General features: G+C 39.4%; 1 protein-coding gene across 1 annotated transcript in view; it reads right to left on the bottom strand.

The window, feature by feature from the left end:
* The window catches only part of LOC124010106 (acid-sensing ion channel 1C-like), a 169,298-nt gene extending 151,814 nt beyond the window's left edge, over positions 1-17,484 (bottom strand). The window contains exon 1 of the mRNA XM_046322459.1: positions 15,973-17,484. Coding sequence (XP_046178415.1) covers positions 15,973-16,527 — 555 coding nt within the window. The 5' untranslated portion in view covers positions 16,528-17,484. The remainder of the gene's footprint in view (positions 1-15,972) is intronic.
* Positions 17,485-21,733: the final 4,249 nt, after the last annotated feature.

Below are 21,733 nucleotides of genomic sequence, written 5' to 3'. Positions count from 1 at the left end.
AGAGAACTGGAAAGAAAGGCAGCCAAAGGAAGTATTGGTTTTGGGATTGACCAGTGCAATATACCTGCTGGAGCGTGTACTACGGGTGGGTGTTGCTATTGTGACCAGTGAGCTGAGATAAGGCGGGGCTTTACCTGGCAAAGACTTATAGATGACCTGAAGCCAGTGGGTTTGGCGACGGATATGAAGTGAGGGCCAGCCAACAAGAGCATACAGGTTGCGGTGGTGGGTAGTATATTAGGCTTTGGTGACAAAATGGATGGCACTATGATGGACTACATCCAGTTTGCTGAGTACAGTGTTGGAGGCTAATTTGTAAACGACATCGCCGAAGTCGAGGATCGGTAGGATATTCAGTTTTACGAGGGTATGTTTGGCAGCATGAGTGAAGAAGGCTTTGTTGCGAAATAGGAAGCCAATTCTAGATTTAATTTTGGATTGGAGATGTTTAATGTGAGTCTGGAAGGAGAGTTTACAGTCTAACCAGACACCTAGGCATTTGTAGCTGTCCATATATTCTAAGTCAGAACCGTCCAGAGTAGCGATGCTAGTCGGGCTTTATTTTTATTTAAATAAAGGTTAAATAAAAATAAAATAAAAATAGTACTTGGTTTCCCACCGACAGACTACGCCTGAGCAAGGACTAGATGCTTGTTTTACAAAAACAGAATAATTTATTCTTATTTTATGTATCAATTGCTCTCTGGAATTAAATAATATATATAATAATAATAATATATGCCATTTAGCAGACGCTTTTATCCAAAGCGACTTACAGTCATGTGTGCATACATTCTACGATAACAACATTAGACCATTAGACCATAACAACATTAGACCATAACAACATTAGACCATTAGACCATAACAGCATTAGACCATTAGATCATAACAACATTAGATCATAACAACATTAGATCATAACAACATTAGACCATTAGACCATAACAACATTAGACCATAACAACATTAGACCATAACAACATTAGACCATTAGATCATAACAACATTAGACCATTAGATCATAACAACATTAGACCATTAGACCATAACAACATTAGACAATTAGATCATAACAACATTAGATCGTAACAACATTAGATCATAACAGCATTAGACCATTAGATCATAACAGCATTAGACCATTAGACCATAACAACATTAGACCATAACAACATTAGACCATAACAACATTAGACCATAACAACATTAGACCATAACAACATTAGATCATAACAACATTAGACCATTAGACCATAACAACATTAGACCATTAGACCATAACAACATTAGATCATAACAACATTAGACCATAACAACATTAGACCATAACAACATTAGACCATAACAACATTAGACCATAACAACATTAGACCATTAGACCATAACACCATTAGACCATTAGACCATAACACCATTAGACCATTAGACCATAACAACATTAGACCATAACAACATTAGACCATTAGATCATAACAACATTAGACCATAACAACATTAGACCATTAGACCATAACAACATTAGAACATAACAACATTAGACCATAACAACATTAGACCATTAGACCATAACAACATTAGACCATTAGACCATAACAACATTAGACCATAACAACATTAGACCATTAGACCATAACAACATTAGACCATTAGACCATAACAACATTAGACCATTAGACCATAACAACATTAGACCATTAGATCATAACAACATTAGACCATAACAACATTAGACCATTAGACCATAACAACATTAGACCATTAGACCATAACAACATTAGAACATAACAACATTAGAACATAACAACATTAGACCATAACAACATTAGACCATTAGACCATTAGATCATAACAACATTAGACCATAACAACATTAGACCATTAGACCATAACAACATTAGAACATAACAACATTAGAACATAACAACATTAGAACATAACAACATTAGACCATTAGAACATTAGACCATTAGACCATAACAACATTAGACCATTAGACCATAACAACATTAGAACATAACAACATTAGACCATAACAATATTAGACCATTAGACCATAACAACATTAGACCATAACAACATTAGACCATAACAACATTAGACCATAACAACATTAGACCATTAGATCATAACAACATTAGACCATAACACCATTAGACCATAACAACATTAGACCATTAGACCATAACAACATTAGACCATTAGACCATTAGATCATAACAACATTAGACCATTAGACCATAACAACATTAGACCATTAGATCATAACAACATTAGACCATAACACCATTAGACCATAACAACATTAGACCATTAGACCATAACAACATTAGACCATTAGATCATAACAACATTAGACCATAACACCATTAGACCATAACAACATTAGACCATTAGACCATAACAACATTAGACCATTAGACCATTAGATCATAACAACATTAGATCATAACAACATTAGACCATAACAACATTAGACCATTAGACCATAACAACATTAGACCATAACAACATTAGACCATTAGACCATTAGATCATAACAACATTAGACCATAACAACATTAGACCATTAGACCATAACAACATTAGAACATAACAACATTAGAACATAACAACATTAGAACATAACAACATTAGACCATTAGAACATTAGACCATTAGACCATAACAACATTAGACCATAACAACATTAGACCATAACAACATTAGACCATAACAACATTAGACCATTAGACCATAACAACATTAATAATTAATAATTAATAATAATAACATTAATAAATAATCCTATAGTAGTACTGCACGCTATGGGCAAATAAAATGTATTGCGTTTTTTGAACCAAACCTTCCGATTGCGATTTTATCTGCAATTATAGACCAAAACACTTGGATAGACTGTTGCAATCATATACATAATATAATCATTCTAATTCTATGGTTGGAATAGAGTGGGCACTTGGAATGCAACTTTGTTTGGCATGGCAACGAATTAAAAAGTAAACAGAGGAGATGGTTGTGACAGAGTACGAACCAAAGTGTTGGACAGTGTTTCCCATGGGACCCTATTTAGATTGAAATTGATAGGTACATTCAGATTAAGATTTTAGAGTATTAATTGAACAAGCAATGCTGATATACTCCCCCACTGCTACCAGCCTGTAATAGAGCAACAGTTTGCTAGCAAGGTTTGCCCTATCTCAGTGGATTTAGATACCCAGCTAGCTAGCTATAGCGATTAACATTAGGCACTAACACACATTTTTAGGCACATTTCAAATCAAATCAAAGGTATTAGTCACATGCACGTGTTTAGCAGATGGTATTGCGTGTGTAGTGAAATGCTTGTGCTTCTAGCTCCATCAGTGCAGTAATATCTAACAAGTAATATCTAACAGTTTCACAACATATACCCAAAATACACGTAAATCTAAGTAAGGAATGGATTCAGAATGTACATATATGTCAGAACAGCATTGTTCTAAAATACAGTGGCATAGTATAGAATACAGTATAAACATATGAGATGGGTGATGCAATATTTACACACAATTAAAGTGACTAAGATACCGTAGAATAGTACAGAGTACAGTTTACTTATATGAGATGAGTAAAGCCAGACATTATTCAAGTGGCTAGTGTTTCATTTTCTTAAAGTGGCCAATGATTCCTAATCTATGTCTACAGGCAGCAGCCTCTGATGTGCTGGACGTGGCTGTTTAACAGTCAGTGGTGTAATATCCAATGCAATACAGTAAATACATACTGTGTGAGATGGGTGATGCAATATGTAAACATAATTGAATCCTCTGCTGTTTCCTGAAGTCCACAATAATCTCCTTAGTTTTGTTGAAGTTGAGTGAGAGGTTATTTTCCTGGAACCACACTCCTAGAGCCCTTACCTCCTCCTTTTCCTGTAGGCTGTCTCATCATTGTCGGTAATCAAGCCTACTACTGTTGTGTCGTATGCAACATTGATGATTAAGTTGGAGGCGTGCTTGGCCACGCAGTCATGGGTGAACAGGGAGTACAGGAGGGGGCTGAGCATGCATCCTTGTGGGGCCCCCGTGTTAAGGATCAGCGGGGAGGAGATGTTGTTGCCTACCCTCACCACCTGGGGGCGGCCCGTCAGGAAGTCCAGGACCCAGTTGCACAGGGAGGGGTTCAGACCCAGGGCCTCAAGCTTGATGATGAGCTTGATGATGAGTGTTGAATGCTGAGGTATTGTCAATGAACAGCATTTTTACATAGGTATGCCTGTGCAGTGTGGTGGCGATTGCATTGTCTGTTGATCTATTGGGGCAGTAAGCAAATTGAAGTGGGTCTAGAGTGGCATGTAAGGTGAAGTTGATATGATCCTTTACCAATATCTCAAAGCATGATGACAGAGGTGAGTGCTACAGGGCAAATAACCTTTGCTTTCTTAGGTACAGGGATCTTGAAGCACGTGGGGACAACAGACTGAGAATCGGGGTCTGTGCATACTCTGAGGACGCGGCTAGGGATACCATCTGGGCTGGCAGCCTTGTGAGGGTTAACAGACTTGAATGTCTTACTCATAGTGGCCACGGAGAAGGAGATCCCACAGTCCTTGATAGTTGGCCGCGTCGGTGTCACTGTATTATCCTCAATGCGAGCATAGAAGGTGTTCATTCTGTCCGGAAGCAAGTGGTCGGTGTCCGCGACGTGGCTGGTTTTCCTTTTATAATCCGTGATTGTATGTAGACCCTGCCACATATGTCTCGTGTCTGAGCCATTGAACTGGGACTCAACTTTGTCCCTATACCGTTTAGCCTGCTTGATTGCTTTTCCGAGGGAATGACTATACAGGTTTGTATTCTTCCATATTCCCAGTCTTCTTTCCCTGGTTAAATGCAGTGGTTCTATCTACGGTTTCAGGTTGGGGTAGGTTTTAATAGTCACAGTGGGTACAACATCTTCTATGCACTTCCTGATAAACCGTATCAGTATATGTGACAATATTATTTTCTGAAGCTACTCTGAACATATCCCAGTCCTCGTAGTCAAAACAATCTTGAAGCTTGGATTCCGATTGGTCAGTTCCAGCTTTGAATAGTCCTTACCACATGTGCTTCCTGCTTGAGTTTCTGCCTATAGGCAGGGAGGAGCAAGATATAATTGTGGTGCAGGGGAGAGCCTTATATGCATTCTGGAAGGTAGTACAACAATGGTCAAGAGTTTTAGCAGTGCAAGTACAACAATCAATTTGTTGATAGAATTTCGGGAGCCTTTTTCTTAAATGTGCTTTGTTTAAATCCCCAGCTACAATAAATGCAGCATCAGGATATGTGGTTTCCAGTTTGCATAAAGTCCAGTGAAGTTCTTTGAAGGCCGTCGTGGTATCAGCTTGAAGGGGATACAGACCGCTGTGGCTATTATTGACAAAAATTCTCTCTGGAAATAGTACGGTCGTCATTTGATCTAGAGATATTCTAGGTTGAGTGAACAGAAGGACTTGAGTTCCTGTATGTTATCACATTTACACCATAAGTCGTTAATCATAAAACATATACCTCCACCCTTCTGCTTCCCGGAGAAATGTTTGTTACTGAGAACCCAAATGGCTTTACAGAGTCAGACAGTATATGTCGAGAGAGCCATGTTTCCGTGAAGCAGAGTATGTTACAATCCCTGGTGTCTCTCTGAAAAGCAACTCTGGCCTTGAGCTCATCAACTTTCTTATCCAGAGACTGGACATTAGCAGGTAAAATACTCAGGAGTGGTGGGTGGTGTACACGCTTTCTAAGTCGGACCAGAAAACCACTCCAAGTACCTCTCCTCCGCCGGCAATGATTTGGGTCAGCCTCTGGAATAAGTTAAATTGCTCTGGGGAGATTGAACAAAGGTTCTGCTCCAGGGAAGTCATAAACCTGGTTGTAATGTTGGACGTTCTGGTGAGTTACCGTCGCTCTAATATCCAATAGTTTTTCCCGGCTGTATGTAATGACACAAAACAATTCCTGAGCTAATAATTTAATAAATAGTACAGAAACAAACACAATACTGCAGATTTTGTTAAGAGATAGTCGCGATGCAGCCATTTCCTTCAGCGTCATCATAGACCTAAAAGTTTTTTTTGCAGCTTGCTAAGACCAAATAAACTAGTGTTTTGCAGAAAGCAAGTTACACAGACAAATAGTATAATATGAAAAACATCTGGATTTTTATTAAAAAGCAAAGTGGAAAGCTGCGTCATTCTTGTTTGGAAAAATCTGTTGACTGCATGCTGTTTGGTCATTGTGAGTGAATCTCGAGCATGGGGAATTGGTCTGCTTGAGTGACAGGAAGTGGGGCTTGGTGTGTGTGGGATTGGGAAGCGGCCAAAGAGGAGCAACAGAGAGAACTTGAGCAATAAATCAAAAGTAAAACAAAAGTGACATTTTAAAATATCGCAGCCTCTTGCAAAATGGGTAACATTTGATTAATCGTGCAGCCCTATCCTATAGGACACTGTTTCTTATCCGAGTCCTGGGGATCCAAAGGGGTGCACATTTTTTATTTTGCCCTAGACTAGCAATAACACACTGGATTCAACTAATAATCTCACCAACAAGCCTTTGATTAATAGAATCTGGTATGTGAGTGCTAGGGAAAAAACTCAAATGTGCACCCCTTTGTGTCCTTGGGACCAAGAAGGAGAAACACTAGTATAAGATATTATGGTTGCCTCCAAAATGGAACCCTATTCCCACTACCTTTGACCAGGTAAGTATTGTAACTATATGGGGAATAGGGTGCGAAAGAGTGCTTGTTAGGAGCTCTTAGATTTACATGCTCAGTGGGTGCGGTGATAATATCTAAATCCATTAGACATAGCATTATGTCAATCAGCCCCAGTAATACCAGCAAGCGACCGATCACAGATACGTCTCTCACCCCCTCGACACCTGCTGTCATGGAGAACACTCAAGATGAAAGGCGATTTCAAGTCTTAAAGAAGAACACTGAGCTTCAGGAAAATGCAGTGATGAATACTGATTCTGTTTATTCGCAGTCAGATCTATGTGTGAGGAAAATGCCAGGGTAAGGCGTACCCTAGAGGGACTTGTCTCCGCTACACCTGTCAAGAATAAAGACTCTAGTATTACCTCAGTGCTATCAGATTATGATAATCAACTTCTCGCTCACTATAGCTGACAAGTCCATCAAAGAGTGAGAAACAATTTACATGCTCTGCTGGGCATAGACTCTTGAAGGTGGCTAACCAATAGATACATATCGATAACAGCCTTATCTTTGGCGGGGAAACATGATCATTTCACAATACTCTTTAAACCACAGTAGGACAATTGTCCTTTAAATAGTTAGCCTAGGCCTATAATCTAATAAAGATAACAGTCATAGGGCGTATTCAAGCAAAACGTATGTACAGAGGTTTCCAGGAAATGGCAAAACAACATTTCTCATTGCATAAATATTTAGTTGAATTTTAAATCAAATTGTAACCAAACAAGCATTCTCAAAGCATGTAGAAAAAGTTTGGTCTGAACTTCTAAATAAGTAATATGGAATAGGCCACTTTTTCAACTGAGTAAAAAATTGTTAAGCCTTGCAATAAAATTATATTAAAATTAAATCCTACTGAGTAGCTCTCCCACTGAACTTGAAAAGAAAATGTCTTAGCAGGCATTTCAGGATTACAAGGAAATATTATGAAGGGGTTTGCAAGTGGAAAGCTTTATGCAATAAATATTTCAATTGCAAAGCATTCTTAAGTACTTGATAGATGTGCGAATTAGGACTGGCTCTTATTTGTTCGATCTCTCAATGGGCTCAGTGCTATTAAACCACTGCCACATTGTGGACATGACAATTATGATCCAAATCAAAACTAATTTTGATTTTGTATTGAGAGACCTCTTCAGAGAAATGTCACATCTACAGCCAATTGGATTTTGTCCTTTGAAAATGTAGCGGATGGCAAAGTTAGCAGCACTACTGCCTTCTTGAGTCCTGAAGTACTGTAGCCCCCAGACCAAGAAATGCCCTGGCTTTACCACTACCACTGAGTCAGTGATATTGACAGTGCTCCTGCAGTATGTCTTGGCGTGTGTTCAAATCCAAAGACCACAATTGCATGAATAGACCACACTATAAGCACTCATACATTGCTGAGCATTTCCAAGTGAACCTGGAAGATATGCCCCATAATGTAGTCTTTAGCTGAAACCTATTCAACAATAGCTCTTGGACACACTTAAATTAAACTCAGAAATAACATTGTAGCGAAATGAGGAACGTCACAAAAAGCCAAAGCCGAAACCAAATCGGTGCGTGAACAGCAGCCTTCACCTGTGAACTGATGAGGGGCTCTCTTCTCCAGACTAGCACTGCAGAGCAGCACAGCTTTGATTTCCCTTCTTTTATTAGCTAAACCATATGGGGATAGATGAAGGAACTGGTACCGAAAGACTGATGTCTTGGCAACTCTATGTGTATATTTTCTGTGTTGTTTCGAATATACAGCAGGTTTGTATGATGGGTGGAAGGGGTTACAAATACATTTTTTGATTGACATTGAAAATGTAAATTGTGATATTTTTCTATTTATTTTTTTACTTTAAGGTGAATTTTAATGCTTTCCAAGCTCCATTGTGTCACACTCCAGACTTAATGGAATTCCTTCCTCGTTTACTCAAGGTCAAAGCTCATCCCTCCCACAATCCTTTGCATTGTAAATCTCTCTCACCAGACCTTTCTAGGGGAATTTGAATAATTTAATGTTTCCTGTGGCATTTCTCTAAATATTGGTCTATAAGCCTACTGCTTTTTTTCACATTATCACAATGAAAAGAAATGCATCAAATGACGTAAGGGTGGAATCTAATTCAATCATGTCATAATTAATCTTGACTGATTCCCATGTGTTATGCACAGTTCTGAGCATAATCAGTGTGTGCCATGTAGCAGGTTATCAACAGAGTGGTTACCCCCATAGAGGGTTAATGGGATAGATGTAGTGTAGCACTGAGCTCACTTCTGGATCAGTAGTATGTAGTCCTTCTGGCATCCAGCCCAACAGTGACAAATGCTTTTCTGCATGGGGGTGCATGATGTAGTATATTGTGGCGATGCTTCATTGACTCCATAAAAACACAGCAATACCTGATTGTTGGTGTGTATTTGAAATTGGTCGTTTGACTGTTGTTTACTGCTTCAACACAATCCTTTAATTATCAGATATGGTGTATGAAAATGAATGTGTAAGACCACATGTGCATTCAACCACCAGCGCCAATGGAATGTGCATTCACAAAGATGGGCTCTAGTGGGCACTAACTTAACCAGGTCTTTGACATGGAAAGTGTTTTCAATCAAGCATTACAATGTAAATTACTGATGAAAGATTTGCTGTTCCAAGGCCAAAGACTGTTGCTTGGCAACAAACATGGAAATTAAGATATTTCCATTTCATACAAAAACGAAACATGCAATTGAAATGACAGTTGTGACTACTTCACAAGCAACGTGGAATTTCAGTTTAAATGTCCCATTGCTTAGACAAGAGAGTTCACCAGAATACCAAATCACAGTCACAGTCTAATCACATAAGCCCACACTGGATATGCCAAGCCATGTGCCAAGTTCCTATTTCAAGGTCTACAGAGAGCACAGTGTTAACACTCTTAAGATACGAAATGTCTTCGGAATGACCACATGCAGTTGGTTCACACAAACTCACTTGTCAATGGCCAAATATTACTCTTCTCAAAACCTGTAAAAGCGAGATTACATGATTCTATTGCTGTGAATATGAAAGTCTGGGATAGAAACAGAACCCTGCACATTGGTGTACCTGCTTATGCTGCTTCTTCTGATAAGCTAGCCACTGGTTTGGTGGTAAAGTAATCCTTAAGATACAGTAATTATACTCCGTCTCTACTGAGAGTCAAACCCCAAATGGACTTTTTGTCACACCCTGATCTGTTTCACCTGTCTTTGTGCTTGTCTCCACCCCCCTCCGGATGTCGCCCACCTTCCCCATTTTCCCCAGTGTATTTATACCTGTGTTCTCTGTTTGTCTGCTGCCAGTTCAGGCTTGTCTCGTCAAGCCTACAAGCAGTTTTCCAAAACTCCTATTTTTCTCTACTCCCTGTTTTCTAGTATTCCCGGTTTTGACCATTCTGCCCGACCTGACCCTGAGCCTGCCTGCTGTTCTGTACCTTATGACACTGCCCTGGATTACTGACCTCTACCTGCCCTGAACCTGATCCTGCCTGCCATTCTGTACCTTTTGGACTCTGCTATGGATCACTGACCTCTGCCTGCCCTTGACCTGTCGTTTGCCTGCCCCTTGTTTTTGTAATAAACTTTTGTTACTTCGAACTGTCTACATCTGGGTCTTCTCCTGAGCCGTGATACTTTTGTCCATTAGCATACAACAAATAACGCACAACGTTATGGACCAGGTTACTTTGAAACAGGGCGAGAATTCCATTTACTTCATTTACCAATCCATTGCCGTCAAGCACTCACGATAGGAGGAGAAATGCTATGAGTGAATCAGTGTTCAAATAAACCTTCTAAAATGTGTATAGCTCCAAGACTATTTGACTAACTTCGTTATCTGCTTCATTTTGCAGCATAACTTGAAATGTATAAAGAGTTGGAATGTTACCAGTAGTACGGTAAACTAATCCTAAACCAGTCCTAAGCGCTATATAGCTATTTCAGGTGCATATGATGCCTTGTTCGTCAGAAGAATGTTGCAAAGCAATCCAATGAAGAGGGCCATGCCTGGGGAAAATCAGTTGAATCATTGAATCATTCTAACAAAATGAATGCAAATAAAACTATTTCACATGATCAAATGTAAGGTTGGGACTAGCTTCGAAGCATTTCTAGTTCCACCTGAGAGGGCACAGGGGAATGACATACATGATGTGAGAGAACTAATGAGCCCTCTCGGAATGGAGCCTACAGTACTTTCTGCAGAGTCACATTGAGGGTTTGAAAAGGAATAAGGAGGAAGAAAGGCATTTCTGCTTGCTGCTACAGTATTGCCAGAAATACTGTACATAAAATATAATATATAAAGCTTTAGTAAAGCATTGGCTTAATCAGACACTTTTCTAGTTAGAATACTGTAATGTGTCAGATTGATTGTGATATTTATATCAGTGTGTCCAAAGGATTTTCCCAGTGAAAATAATACCTGCTTGGTTCTTTGTTTGGAAGAATATTAATTTAACCATTAATATGAGAGCTGGGGTTTTTAAGATGATGAGTAGGCACAATATCAAATTCAAACCAGCCAAGATTCAAACTTTTGAAAGTTTATTGTAGCCTACCAGTGTACTGTATATCAAAACTATTGGGTGAGAAAATTAGAATTTCCCTGAACCAATACCTCATATCGCCACCAGATTCACATGATCTTGAAGTACTAACAATGTAGATGTCAGTTTAAAGCAGAACCTATGACTCAGTCAACTGTAGCTACAGGTACTGGGTCTACATGTCTGTTATATCATCTGGACTAATAGAGGGTTTCTATTTCAACTCATCCCTTCATTATCCCTCAGGTGCACAGGGGTGGGGCAGCACTCACACAACTTGAAACATAAATCATTAGGCAAAGGAAATATATTACATTTCTGTAGCACTATGATTAGCCTAGCCTAAATCCTGGTAATGCACACATGTAGTCTTTATATAAAATTATATGAAACCATCTTAGGCTCCAAATTGTAAGCTAAGCTGTTTCCATTTCATTTCCTTTTCAATCACACACACAGCATCATCACACACTGTCTCCATTTCCTGACCACAATGGTAACATCATAGGCGTAGGTGACATTTAACCAGGATACTACAAGTCTCATCTGGTGAGATGTCCATTTTATTTGACCAAAGTATAACATTTAGGACACTACCTAATGAGCTTACTGATTTGGAGGGAGATTTTTTTCTCTCATTCACACAGGATCAAAATAAATTCCTTAGAGAACTGTGAGATCAATAGAAGAACTTGGTCCATCATTTAACAAAAAACGAATCAGTAGTTGGTTTCCATCCAATTGGCAACAGATTTCCACGCACATTTTTCCCACCGTTGGTGTGTTTCCACCAAACTGACTTGTTGCAGATAACAATCTGTGCACGATAACTTCTACACCTGCATTGCTTACTGTTTGGGGTTTTAGACTGGGTTTCTGTACAGCACTTTGTGACGTCAGCTGATGTAAGAAGGGCTTTATAAATACATTTGATTTGATTTGATGATGACGTAGTGCAGTGTTTCCCAACCCTGGTCCTCGAGTTCCCCCAACTGTATACAGTTTTGTTGTGGCCCTGGACAAACACACCTCATTCAACTCATCGAGGGCTTGATGATTAGTTCGACAAGTTGAATCAGGTGTGCTAGTCCACGGCTAAAATAAAAATGTGTTACTGTTGGGGGTAGGGTTGGGAAACACTGGTGTAGTGCACACACAAATGTACTTTTTTGCTTAAGTTTTCATGTAAACATCACAAAAACTGTTGCGTTAAATGGAAAATGTGCCTATTTTGGTTTTGGCATGTGCTCGCAGATACAGTGCGGTAAGCAAGTCTACATAATGAGGTGAATACGGATAAGAGCGAGAATATTTGTATTTGTCAAATGGCAGTCTCTATTCATCATAATGTCACCAGAATCAGACCCTCTATATTTATTGGAAAAGAGCATAGAGATCACTGTGTACTTTCTCCACCCTGTGAAGTTCATCATAAATTACTGAATTTCATCTGTAGCCTAATAAACTGCATGGTTTCCCGAGTTGTAGTGGGAGGACCATATACCATATCATGCATGACTCCAAGTTTACTCGATATGATGATTTTTATATCAATATTTGCGCATAAAGGTATTTCCACCGCCATATAGCATTATATACTATATTACCGACACAAAAATATCCCATCATGTCATACAAACAAATTATCTTTTGGCATTCAAAATTGTACTGAAACTTCCTGTTGCAATCATAGCTGTCGTGATTTACTCGCATAAAAACGTGGTTATTGTTATTGGTCGTCGGCATAACTAAATGGAATATGAATATAAGTATGCATTAACACACGACAGACTGTGCCTTGCCAGGGAATTACCGCACACCTCAGCGGTGTGAGAAAGCACGAGGACCAAGGCCTCTCTGTTATTCTGCTATATCTGACAGCCTTATGTAAAGTTGGCCCAGTGTGTTGATAAGGCATTTTAAATGTAAAAACATTTTCCAAAATGTCAAATCACAAATAATTATTCTAATACATACAGCATGTACCACATGTACCAGAGTAGTTGTCATAATTGACAACACATTTCACAATAAAATAATGGATTTCTACGTCACAATGTGAATGTACATCAGAATTTCTCAAACAAATATTCCATGAATCATAAAGTCAGTTATCAAAAAACACATAATAAAACACCAATTAATATAGGTTAGGTTACACAACTACACCATACCCAATGGTAATGCTATTGGAAGTTGCTGCCAAGGGCACATGAAGTATGTAATCCCCTATCTACATCGTTATGAGTACTAGATTTACACCGTTTTTTAAGTACACATAAAATACTGTTATACTCTGGCCAGGAGGTTTCGAAACTTCAATATACCCCTAAACTGTAACTACCCCTAGGGGGATAAATACAGTTGTATTGAATTTAACTGAATATGGTGGTAGGCCTATTTTGTTAATGCCCCACACTATATTTAGGGCTGAGATTTGCCAGGGACCTCAAGATACGATCATTGATACTTAGGTAACGATACGATATGCATTGCGATTTTCACGATTCTTAAGATTCTCACGATTCTATATGTATTGTGATTTGATACTGCAATTTTATTGTGATTTGATGTTTCAAAAAATTGCTCACTGTACAGTATGTCTGCTGAAGAGGGACATGAGAGAGCATGATAAATGAATTGTTTTATTATATACAGAACCAGTCAAAAGTTTGGACACACCTACTCATTAAAAGGTTTTTCTTAATTGTTACTATGTTCTACATTGTTGAATAGTAGTGAAGACATCAAAACTATGAAATAACACATATGGAATCACGTAGTAACCAAAGAAGTGTTAAACAAATCAAATTATTTTTTATATTTGAGATTCTTCGAAGTAGCTATCCTTTGCCTTGATGACAGCTTTGCACACTCTTGGCATTCTCTCAACCAGTTCCTCTGTCCAGTGTCTGTTCTTTTGCCCATCTTAATATTTTAATTTTATTGGCCAGTCTGAGATATGGCGTTTTCTTTGCGAATTTGCCTAGAAGGCCAACATCCCAGAGTTTCCTCTTCACTGTTGACGTTGAGACTGGTGTTTTGCGGGTACTATTTAATGAAGCAGCCAGTTGAGGACTTGTGAGGCGTCTGTTTCTCAAACTAGACACTCTAATGTACTTGTCCTCTTGCTCAGTTGTGCACTTGGCCCTCCCACTCCTCTTTCTATTCTGGTTAGGGCCAGTTTGCGCTCTACTGTGAAGGGAGTGGTACACAGTGTTGTACCAGATCTTCAGTTTCTTGGCAATTTCTCCCATGGAATAGCCTTCATTTCTCAGAACAAGAATAGACTTACACGTTTCAGAAGAAAGGGCTTTGTTTCTGGCCATTTGGAGCCTGTAATTGAACACACAATTGCTGATGCTCCAGATACTCAACCACTCTAAAGAAGGCCAGTTTTATTGCTTATTTAATCAGAACAACAGTTTTCAGCTGACAAGCATAATTGCAAAAGGGTTTTCTAATGATCAATTAGCCTTTTAAAATGATAAACTTTAATTAGCTAACACAACGTGTCATTGGAACACATGGTTGCTGGTAATGGGTCTCTGTATGCCTATGTAGATATTCCATAAAAAAATCTGCCATTTCCAGCTACAATAGTAATTTACAACATTAACAATGTCTACACTGTATTTCTGATCAATTATATGTTATTTTGATAGACACACTTTTTTTCAAAAACATGGAAATGTCTAAGTGACCCCAAACTTTTGAACTGTACTGTACATGTAGGTAGGTGTAAAGTGACTTTATTACTGTATGATTGACTCTATACCAAAATCAGATAGTATACCCAATAACAACATGTCCTTCACAATGTATGAACAATACTGTGCTTTTTTTTCATGAATGTCTAGATTAGATCATAATTTGACCTGCAAATGGCACCTCATGGGCAGAGTATCCCAACTTCTACTGTATATCACCGCCTGAGATTTCAGTGTTCCATGCTACTAAAATGTATGGATTTAATCATGTATCATTACTTAACTTCACAAAAACAAAAGCTTAGAGAAATTAAGGACGTGTCTCTAATTGTGCATCATCAGTTTCTCATCGCTCACCTCGTCTTTAGCCATGACCACTAAAGTAGCCTGAACCACAACTAATGGTTTTCTTACAGTAGACTACCATCTAGAAAAATTATAATTACAGATAGCCGTTGACAGTGTTCAAGGGCTAGGCTACATTGGCAGTGTAAAATATTATTAATGTGACCGTCATGACCAATTCTGGGTTTCCCTTTAGGCTATGGATCACCTTTAAACATGTACAACTTTCAGCACAGCAACACCACAGCAGGTCTCAGGTGAGTAACTGTACCTTGTCTGTAACAACACAAACATGAAAGCTTTTGGTTTTAATCCAAAGTTACTGTGACAATCAATTTCTACGCTCAGCAGAAGCCTTATGTGAATCATGAGGGAGCATTAGGACTACATAAAAACCAACATGTCCACTTCTGCTTCTATGGGGACAATGGGGACAGTGAATTAGTTCCAAGTTCTCTGAATCAAGATATTAGGTGTTCCTCTCAAGCCTCAATTAATATAGAAACTACTTAACTGAAACGGTTGAATCCAAACTTTGTTAAGTCTGGAAAAGAACACCTAACACAAACCCAGAGGCAAACCCCAAACCACATAACCATAAATGATTTGAAGAGACTCACGGTAGTGAAGTTCCATGGGTAACACTCCGATCCCCGGAACGTGCAATGCAGCAGCATGTCACTGATATCGTGGCCCGTGCGGTTGTAGAAGTCTGTCATGTTGAACTGCTTGGGCTTGAAGTTGAGGAAGTTGGCCTTATCCTTAAGGGCATCCAGCACCTCGGGCTCGGCCAGGTGAGTGTTGGCTATCTGATAGTTGGAGTTCAGGAGGGCCAAGAGCTCCCCCACATGATACAGGTCATTCCTGGTGATCTGGGAGAAGCGGAACTCGTTGAGGTTGCAGAAGGTCACAGCAGGGAAGGTGAGGTTAGGCGCCGCCACCTCATCCAGTTTAGTGACATGAGGATACTCAAAGTAGTAGGACACGCGGTCCATGCATACCAGCATCAGCAAGGCCAGCGAGCCCAGAAACGAGAGTGTCCAGAGGAAGCGGCGAAACGTCATGTGCCCGTAGGCAAATATGTGGCTCATGCCATGTAGAGTGGACATGTTGGCAAATGCTTGCAGGTTGGAGGGCCGAATGCTCTCGATGCTTTCCTCTGAGTCCCCCTTCATGGTTGCAGGTGAGTGATCCTCAAGACGCTAGTATTTCCTCAACAAGAACTTCAGGTTCGAGAGACTTGCTTAGCAACAGAATGTAGCATAAACCAACCAGTCGCCAATGTTTTGGCGCGGCAACCTGAGCCTTTTATTCCAACGATAATCTGCAAGTGGCAAATTCTAACCGCTATCTTAAAATTGTTTTCAGCCGCTTTTACAATTTCTCTTTTATAACAATTCACCTTCCAGAGGGTCTTAGTTATTCCATGTAGTCTCAGGTCTCCCCTTTTCTTTGAAGCTCCTCTTCTATTCTCTTTCTCTCTAGCTCTCACTCTGTCTCTCTCTCCCGCTCTGCTGTCTTTTGTAGCAGAACCAAACACAATGACAGCTCCAGAAACACCCACTTCTACCAAAACGGGAATGCCTTCAGTACCCTGGGCAGTGTGAAAAGGATAATGAAAAGAACAAACAGGAGAAAATAACAGTCGGAAGTGAGGGAGAGGAGAGGGAGAGATGGGGACTGGTAATGAAAGGGCTGCGGAGGGCTGAAGAGAGGGGTTCAGCCTCAACAGTCAATGGGACCCTTCCTCCTCCTATCGGCATGAACGCCACTACATTTCGGTGATAAAGGGATGCAATGGATTTTGGAATGGAGGAAGGAATAAAGAGAGAGATGGCTCACTATCCTTCGCTGCCACCTTAATTTACTTTATTTTCTCTCTCTGACACTCTATTCTCTCTTTTCTCCAGATGAAAATGATGAGGGGGGTCATAGACCTCCCACTAACCCACCTCTCCTGTGTGGTTGACAGACAAGCCCAGTGTTGGTAGGTAGCCTCCACGGTATGTACTTCCTTGCTTCGCTCTCATCCACAATTAGCAAGGAAGCCCATGCACATCTTGATGCTTTACGGCCACCTTCGCCACCCGAGCCACTAAAGCCTGTTCATCGCCATTAGCGTTTCTCCTGATCTCAACATACAGATTTCTATTCTTTCCTCTCTTTCGCTCCCTCGCTTGCTCGCTTGCTGCTCTTGCTCCCTCCCACCACCACTCTTTCTAGCCCCCCCCTCTTTCTCTACCTCTTTAGTAGTCAGGATCCATCCTACTGCCGAATGGCTGCTTTGCCTGTGTGTCTGTGCTCACAGGGGGAGTCTCTCATTCTGTGCTGCCGGTAACTTCACTATTGTTATGGTTTTCTAATATGCTCTAACAGTCAGCGTCTGTCATCTGCAATTCATGATAGCTCCTACTGTGTATGGGAATGCCACAGGTTGCATGTAGACATGGATGTAAAATTCATAGCCACAAAGAGTATGATTTATCTGTAACAGGGGATGTGGTTACAAGAGCCCACATCTTCACATAGCTGAGAGCATGTGTCTCCATTTGATGTTAACAGACACCTGTCAAATAAATGATCCAAACATTGCAGGACTGAATCCATCGATCTTCTCATATTGAAAATAGTATTTTTCTCAGGAGTATTTGGTCTCTTCTAATAGGATAGTGAAGTGAACACATTGGCTGCCATTTCATTTCTGTTAGACTTCGGTAAGTATTAACCGGCCCTACATCCCCAGAGCTCATTGTTGCCGCCTTGGGCCAGGGGAACAACCAACCCCTGGAGGGTCTTTCCCTGATAATTATTGCTCCAAATATGGGCCAGGGTTTCAAGGCTTGACCAATAATAATTGGCTTGGGCTTTTCATTGGGGTTCAAAATTAATCTCATCCTAAAGAGAAACCCCGTTCATTATTCTTAAGAGCAAACAAGATGATCACTCATTGGCTCACCCTGAGAAGCCTTATTATCATAACAATAGACAAATTACCAAGGATTATGACCACAACCCTGGAGGATTAAATCAATATATATGTCCTGGTAACCAAGAGCTCACACTCACAGCATAGCAACCAGCCATTACCCATCTGCGATACTAACTTCATCAGTTGTGCTATTGAGATAATACAAAAATACCCGGTCATGCATCAACTTGTCAAATGGATATTGGCAAAATAGAAATAGCAATTTGAAAAACACTCTGAGGAAGACACAACATGATGCCTGGAGTGATAAGACAATTTGGGCTTTATGTCCACATTCTACATTTCTCTGTGCTTTCTGCTTTTGTTTTTTCTTACAAGTTAAGACATTTTCTTTGGCAATAAAATCTCTAATGTTTTGAGGTTGAAAACAGATGAGGGAAAAACAACCATCACCCTGTTACGGGTGTAAAGGTATAAAGTATGAAGAAAAATGTGGGTTAAAATTCTAAATACATCTTGGTTAGTCATTCATATACTTTTAGACACCAAAAATTCTCCCCACAGTGATAGCCAATGTTCTGTTAGTGTTGTGTTCTGACACAAAATAGCTGTCACCCATCACTTAGGTGGAGGCTATTCCTTGGAGTTGCATGAAGTCACCCCCTTACTCCCCCTTTTGATGTAAAGGGCTTTGAGGCCTAATGAAAGAAAATTAAATAAGCGATCTATGATCATTATGACAATCCATCAGGTCATCCCATTTGTACCACATAAACATGTCCATACAATAGGTGCCTAAGTTTGACATAGGGGCCTAATCAATAAAGTGACTCAGTTGTCAACTGCAATTGGTTCACCATATTTGCATAGATTTTCATCTAAATAATTTAAACTCCACAAACATATTCAAGAAATGTAAATAACTAACAAACGTACAGCCTATGCACTTATTTGCATTTGACTTGTACTACTGTAGTACATTATATGTAGACAAACAGATTATACAAAATCAAACTGCTTAAAGTTTTTGCATTCATGCTTGTTACAGATTGTAGAGGAGAAAACTGTGGACTTTTCGCTTAGTAATTGGCTTTCAAGTGGCTGGTGATTTGCGAGGCATAATGCAGTGAATATTAATAGGAAGAGAAACATTTGAAGCACTCACTCCTAAGCGATATATAAATGGTTCTCTTTATGTGGGTCTTTTTGAATGTGTGTGCCTGTCACTAACTACAGCAAATACAGACACAGTTACATCTCTCTGACTGCTATACAGCTCAACTTAAATGTAACAAAATTCTGCTCCTACATGCAATGCACCAAAAACATGTCTTCATACTGCACAATGCACCAAAGATAGGCTTTATACTGTGATGTACGATGCATTACATAAATGTCTTCATATTTTCTACTAGTTCAGAGAAATGCTTGTAAATGCACAGAGTCATCCTCATATTGACTTGGTCAATTCAGTATTCCAGGAAACTGGAAGGGAAGCAGCTAAAATGATACAGCTTATAATTTATGTCCAGTACTCTGCATAGCTGCAGGGCCTAGTGGGATAAATTAAAACATGATTTATTTGACTTTATACTGATCCAGTGGTGAAGGTTTGTTGGCTAGTTAACCTAGATAGTCCAACAACAGGAATAAATTGTAGCTTGTGACATATTCAATATAAGATATGTGCTGAAATTTGAATCACACATGAGTACCTCAAGTCAGGATGCAGCAGGTGATGTCTTTGTTCTATGGTGTAATCAATAGGAGGAAACGTTTCCTGCAGTCAAATGACCAAATCGCACTCTAGTGGCCTCATGGGTGAAATGTTATTAATATTTTTCATAATTTCATAGTTACTCAACATTTTTTAATTTAAATAAAATAAAAATCTGGTGTTTCAATGTCAAACAGTTTTGTTATTTTTCAGTCTTCTGTGATATATACATATTGGGATGCAAACTCAAAATTGAATACATTTCAACTTTATATCTGACATGGTAAGGGTGTCTTCTTTATTACCATGTGCGAGGTGTATAGAGTTGAAGGCCGTCATTGTAAATAAGAATTTGATCTTAACTGACTTACCTAGTGAAATTGTTTTCCTTTTTTTATATATGTATATACACACACTGCCTTTCAAAAGATCTGGGTCACTTAGAAATGTCCTTGTTTATGAAAGAAAAGCAGAAAAAATGGCCATTAAAATAACATCAAATTCATCAGAAATACAGCGTAGACATTGTTAATGTTGTAAATGACTATTGTAGCTGGAAACGGCTGATTTTTTTATGGAATATCTACATAGGAGTACAGATGCCCATTATCAGCAACCATCACTCCTATGTTCCAATGTCACGTTGGTCCTTCTGTAGCTCAGTTGGTAGAGCATGGCGCTTGTAACGCCAGGGTAGTGGGTTCGATCCCTGGGACCACCCATACGTAGAATGTATGCACACATGACTGTAAGTCACTTTGGATAAAAGCGTCTGCTAAATGGCATATGTTATATTATTATTACGTTGTGTTAGCTAATCCAAGTTTATCATTTTAAAAGGCTGATTGATCATTAGAAAACCCTTTTGCAATTATGTTAGCACAGCTGAAAACTGTTGTTCTGATTAAAGCAATAAAACTGGCCTTCTTTAGAATGGTTGAGTATCTGGAGCATCAGCATTTGTGGGTTCAAAATAGCCAGAAACAAAGACCTTTCTTCTGAAACTCGTCAGTCTATTCTTGTTCTGAGAAATGAAGGCTATTCCATGCGAGAAATTGCCAAGAAACTGAAGATCTGGAACAACGCTGTGTACTACTCCTTTCACAGAACAGCGCAAACTGGCTCTAACCAGAATATAAAGAGGAGTGGGAGGGCCCAGTGCACAACTGAGCAAGAGGGCAGGTACATTAGAGTGTCTAGTTTGAGAAACAGACGCCTCACAAATCCTCAACTGGCTGCTTCATTAAAAGGTACTCACAAAACACTAGTCTCAACGTCAACAGTGAAGAGGCAACTCCGGGATGCTGGCCTTCTAGGCAGAGTTGCAAAGAAAAAGCCATATCTCAGACTGGCCAATAAAAATAAAAGATTAAGATGGGCAAAAGAACACAGACACTGAACAGAGGAACTCTGCCTAGAAGGCCAGCATCCCAGAGTTGCCTCTTCACTGTTGACGTGAGACTGGTGTCTCGTGGGTACTATTTTTCAAAGGACATTTCTAAGTGACCCCAAACTTTTGAACGGTAGTGTATATTTGGTTTAAAACCAAGAACCACTCTGTGTGACCCAGATTTAGCCCACTGCATTGAAACAACATAACTTGTCATTTATAACATACAAACAGGGAAGGGAAACTCCAGTCCTCCGGGACCGAGGTGGTGTCACACTTTTTCCCCCAATCCTAGCTGATTAAACTAATCACATTTTAAACTGACAATCATGGTTGATTATAGAA

The sequence above is a fragment of the Oncorhynchus gorbuscha genome, linkage group LG22, assembly GCF_021184085.1.
Source record: "Oncorhynchus gorbuscha isolate QuinsamMale2020 ecotype Even-year linkage group LG22, OgorEven_v1.0, whole genome shotgun sequence".
In the NCBI taxonomy this organism is placed as follows: Eukaryota; Metazoa; Chordata; class Actinopteri; order Salmoniformes; family Salmonidae; genus Oncorhynchus; species Oncorhynchus gorbuscha.
The sequence above is the reverse complement of the archived record's forward strand: the minus strand, read 5'-3'. Positions and strand labels throughout refer to the sequence as shown.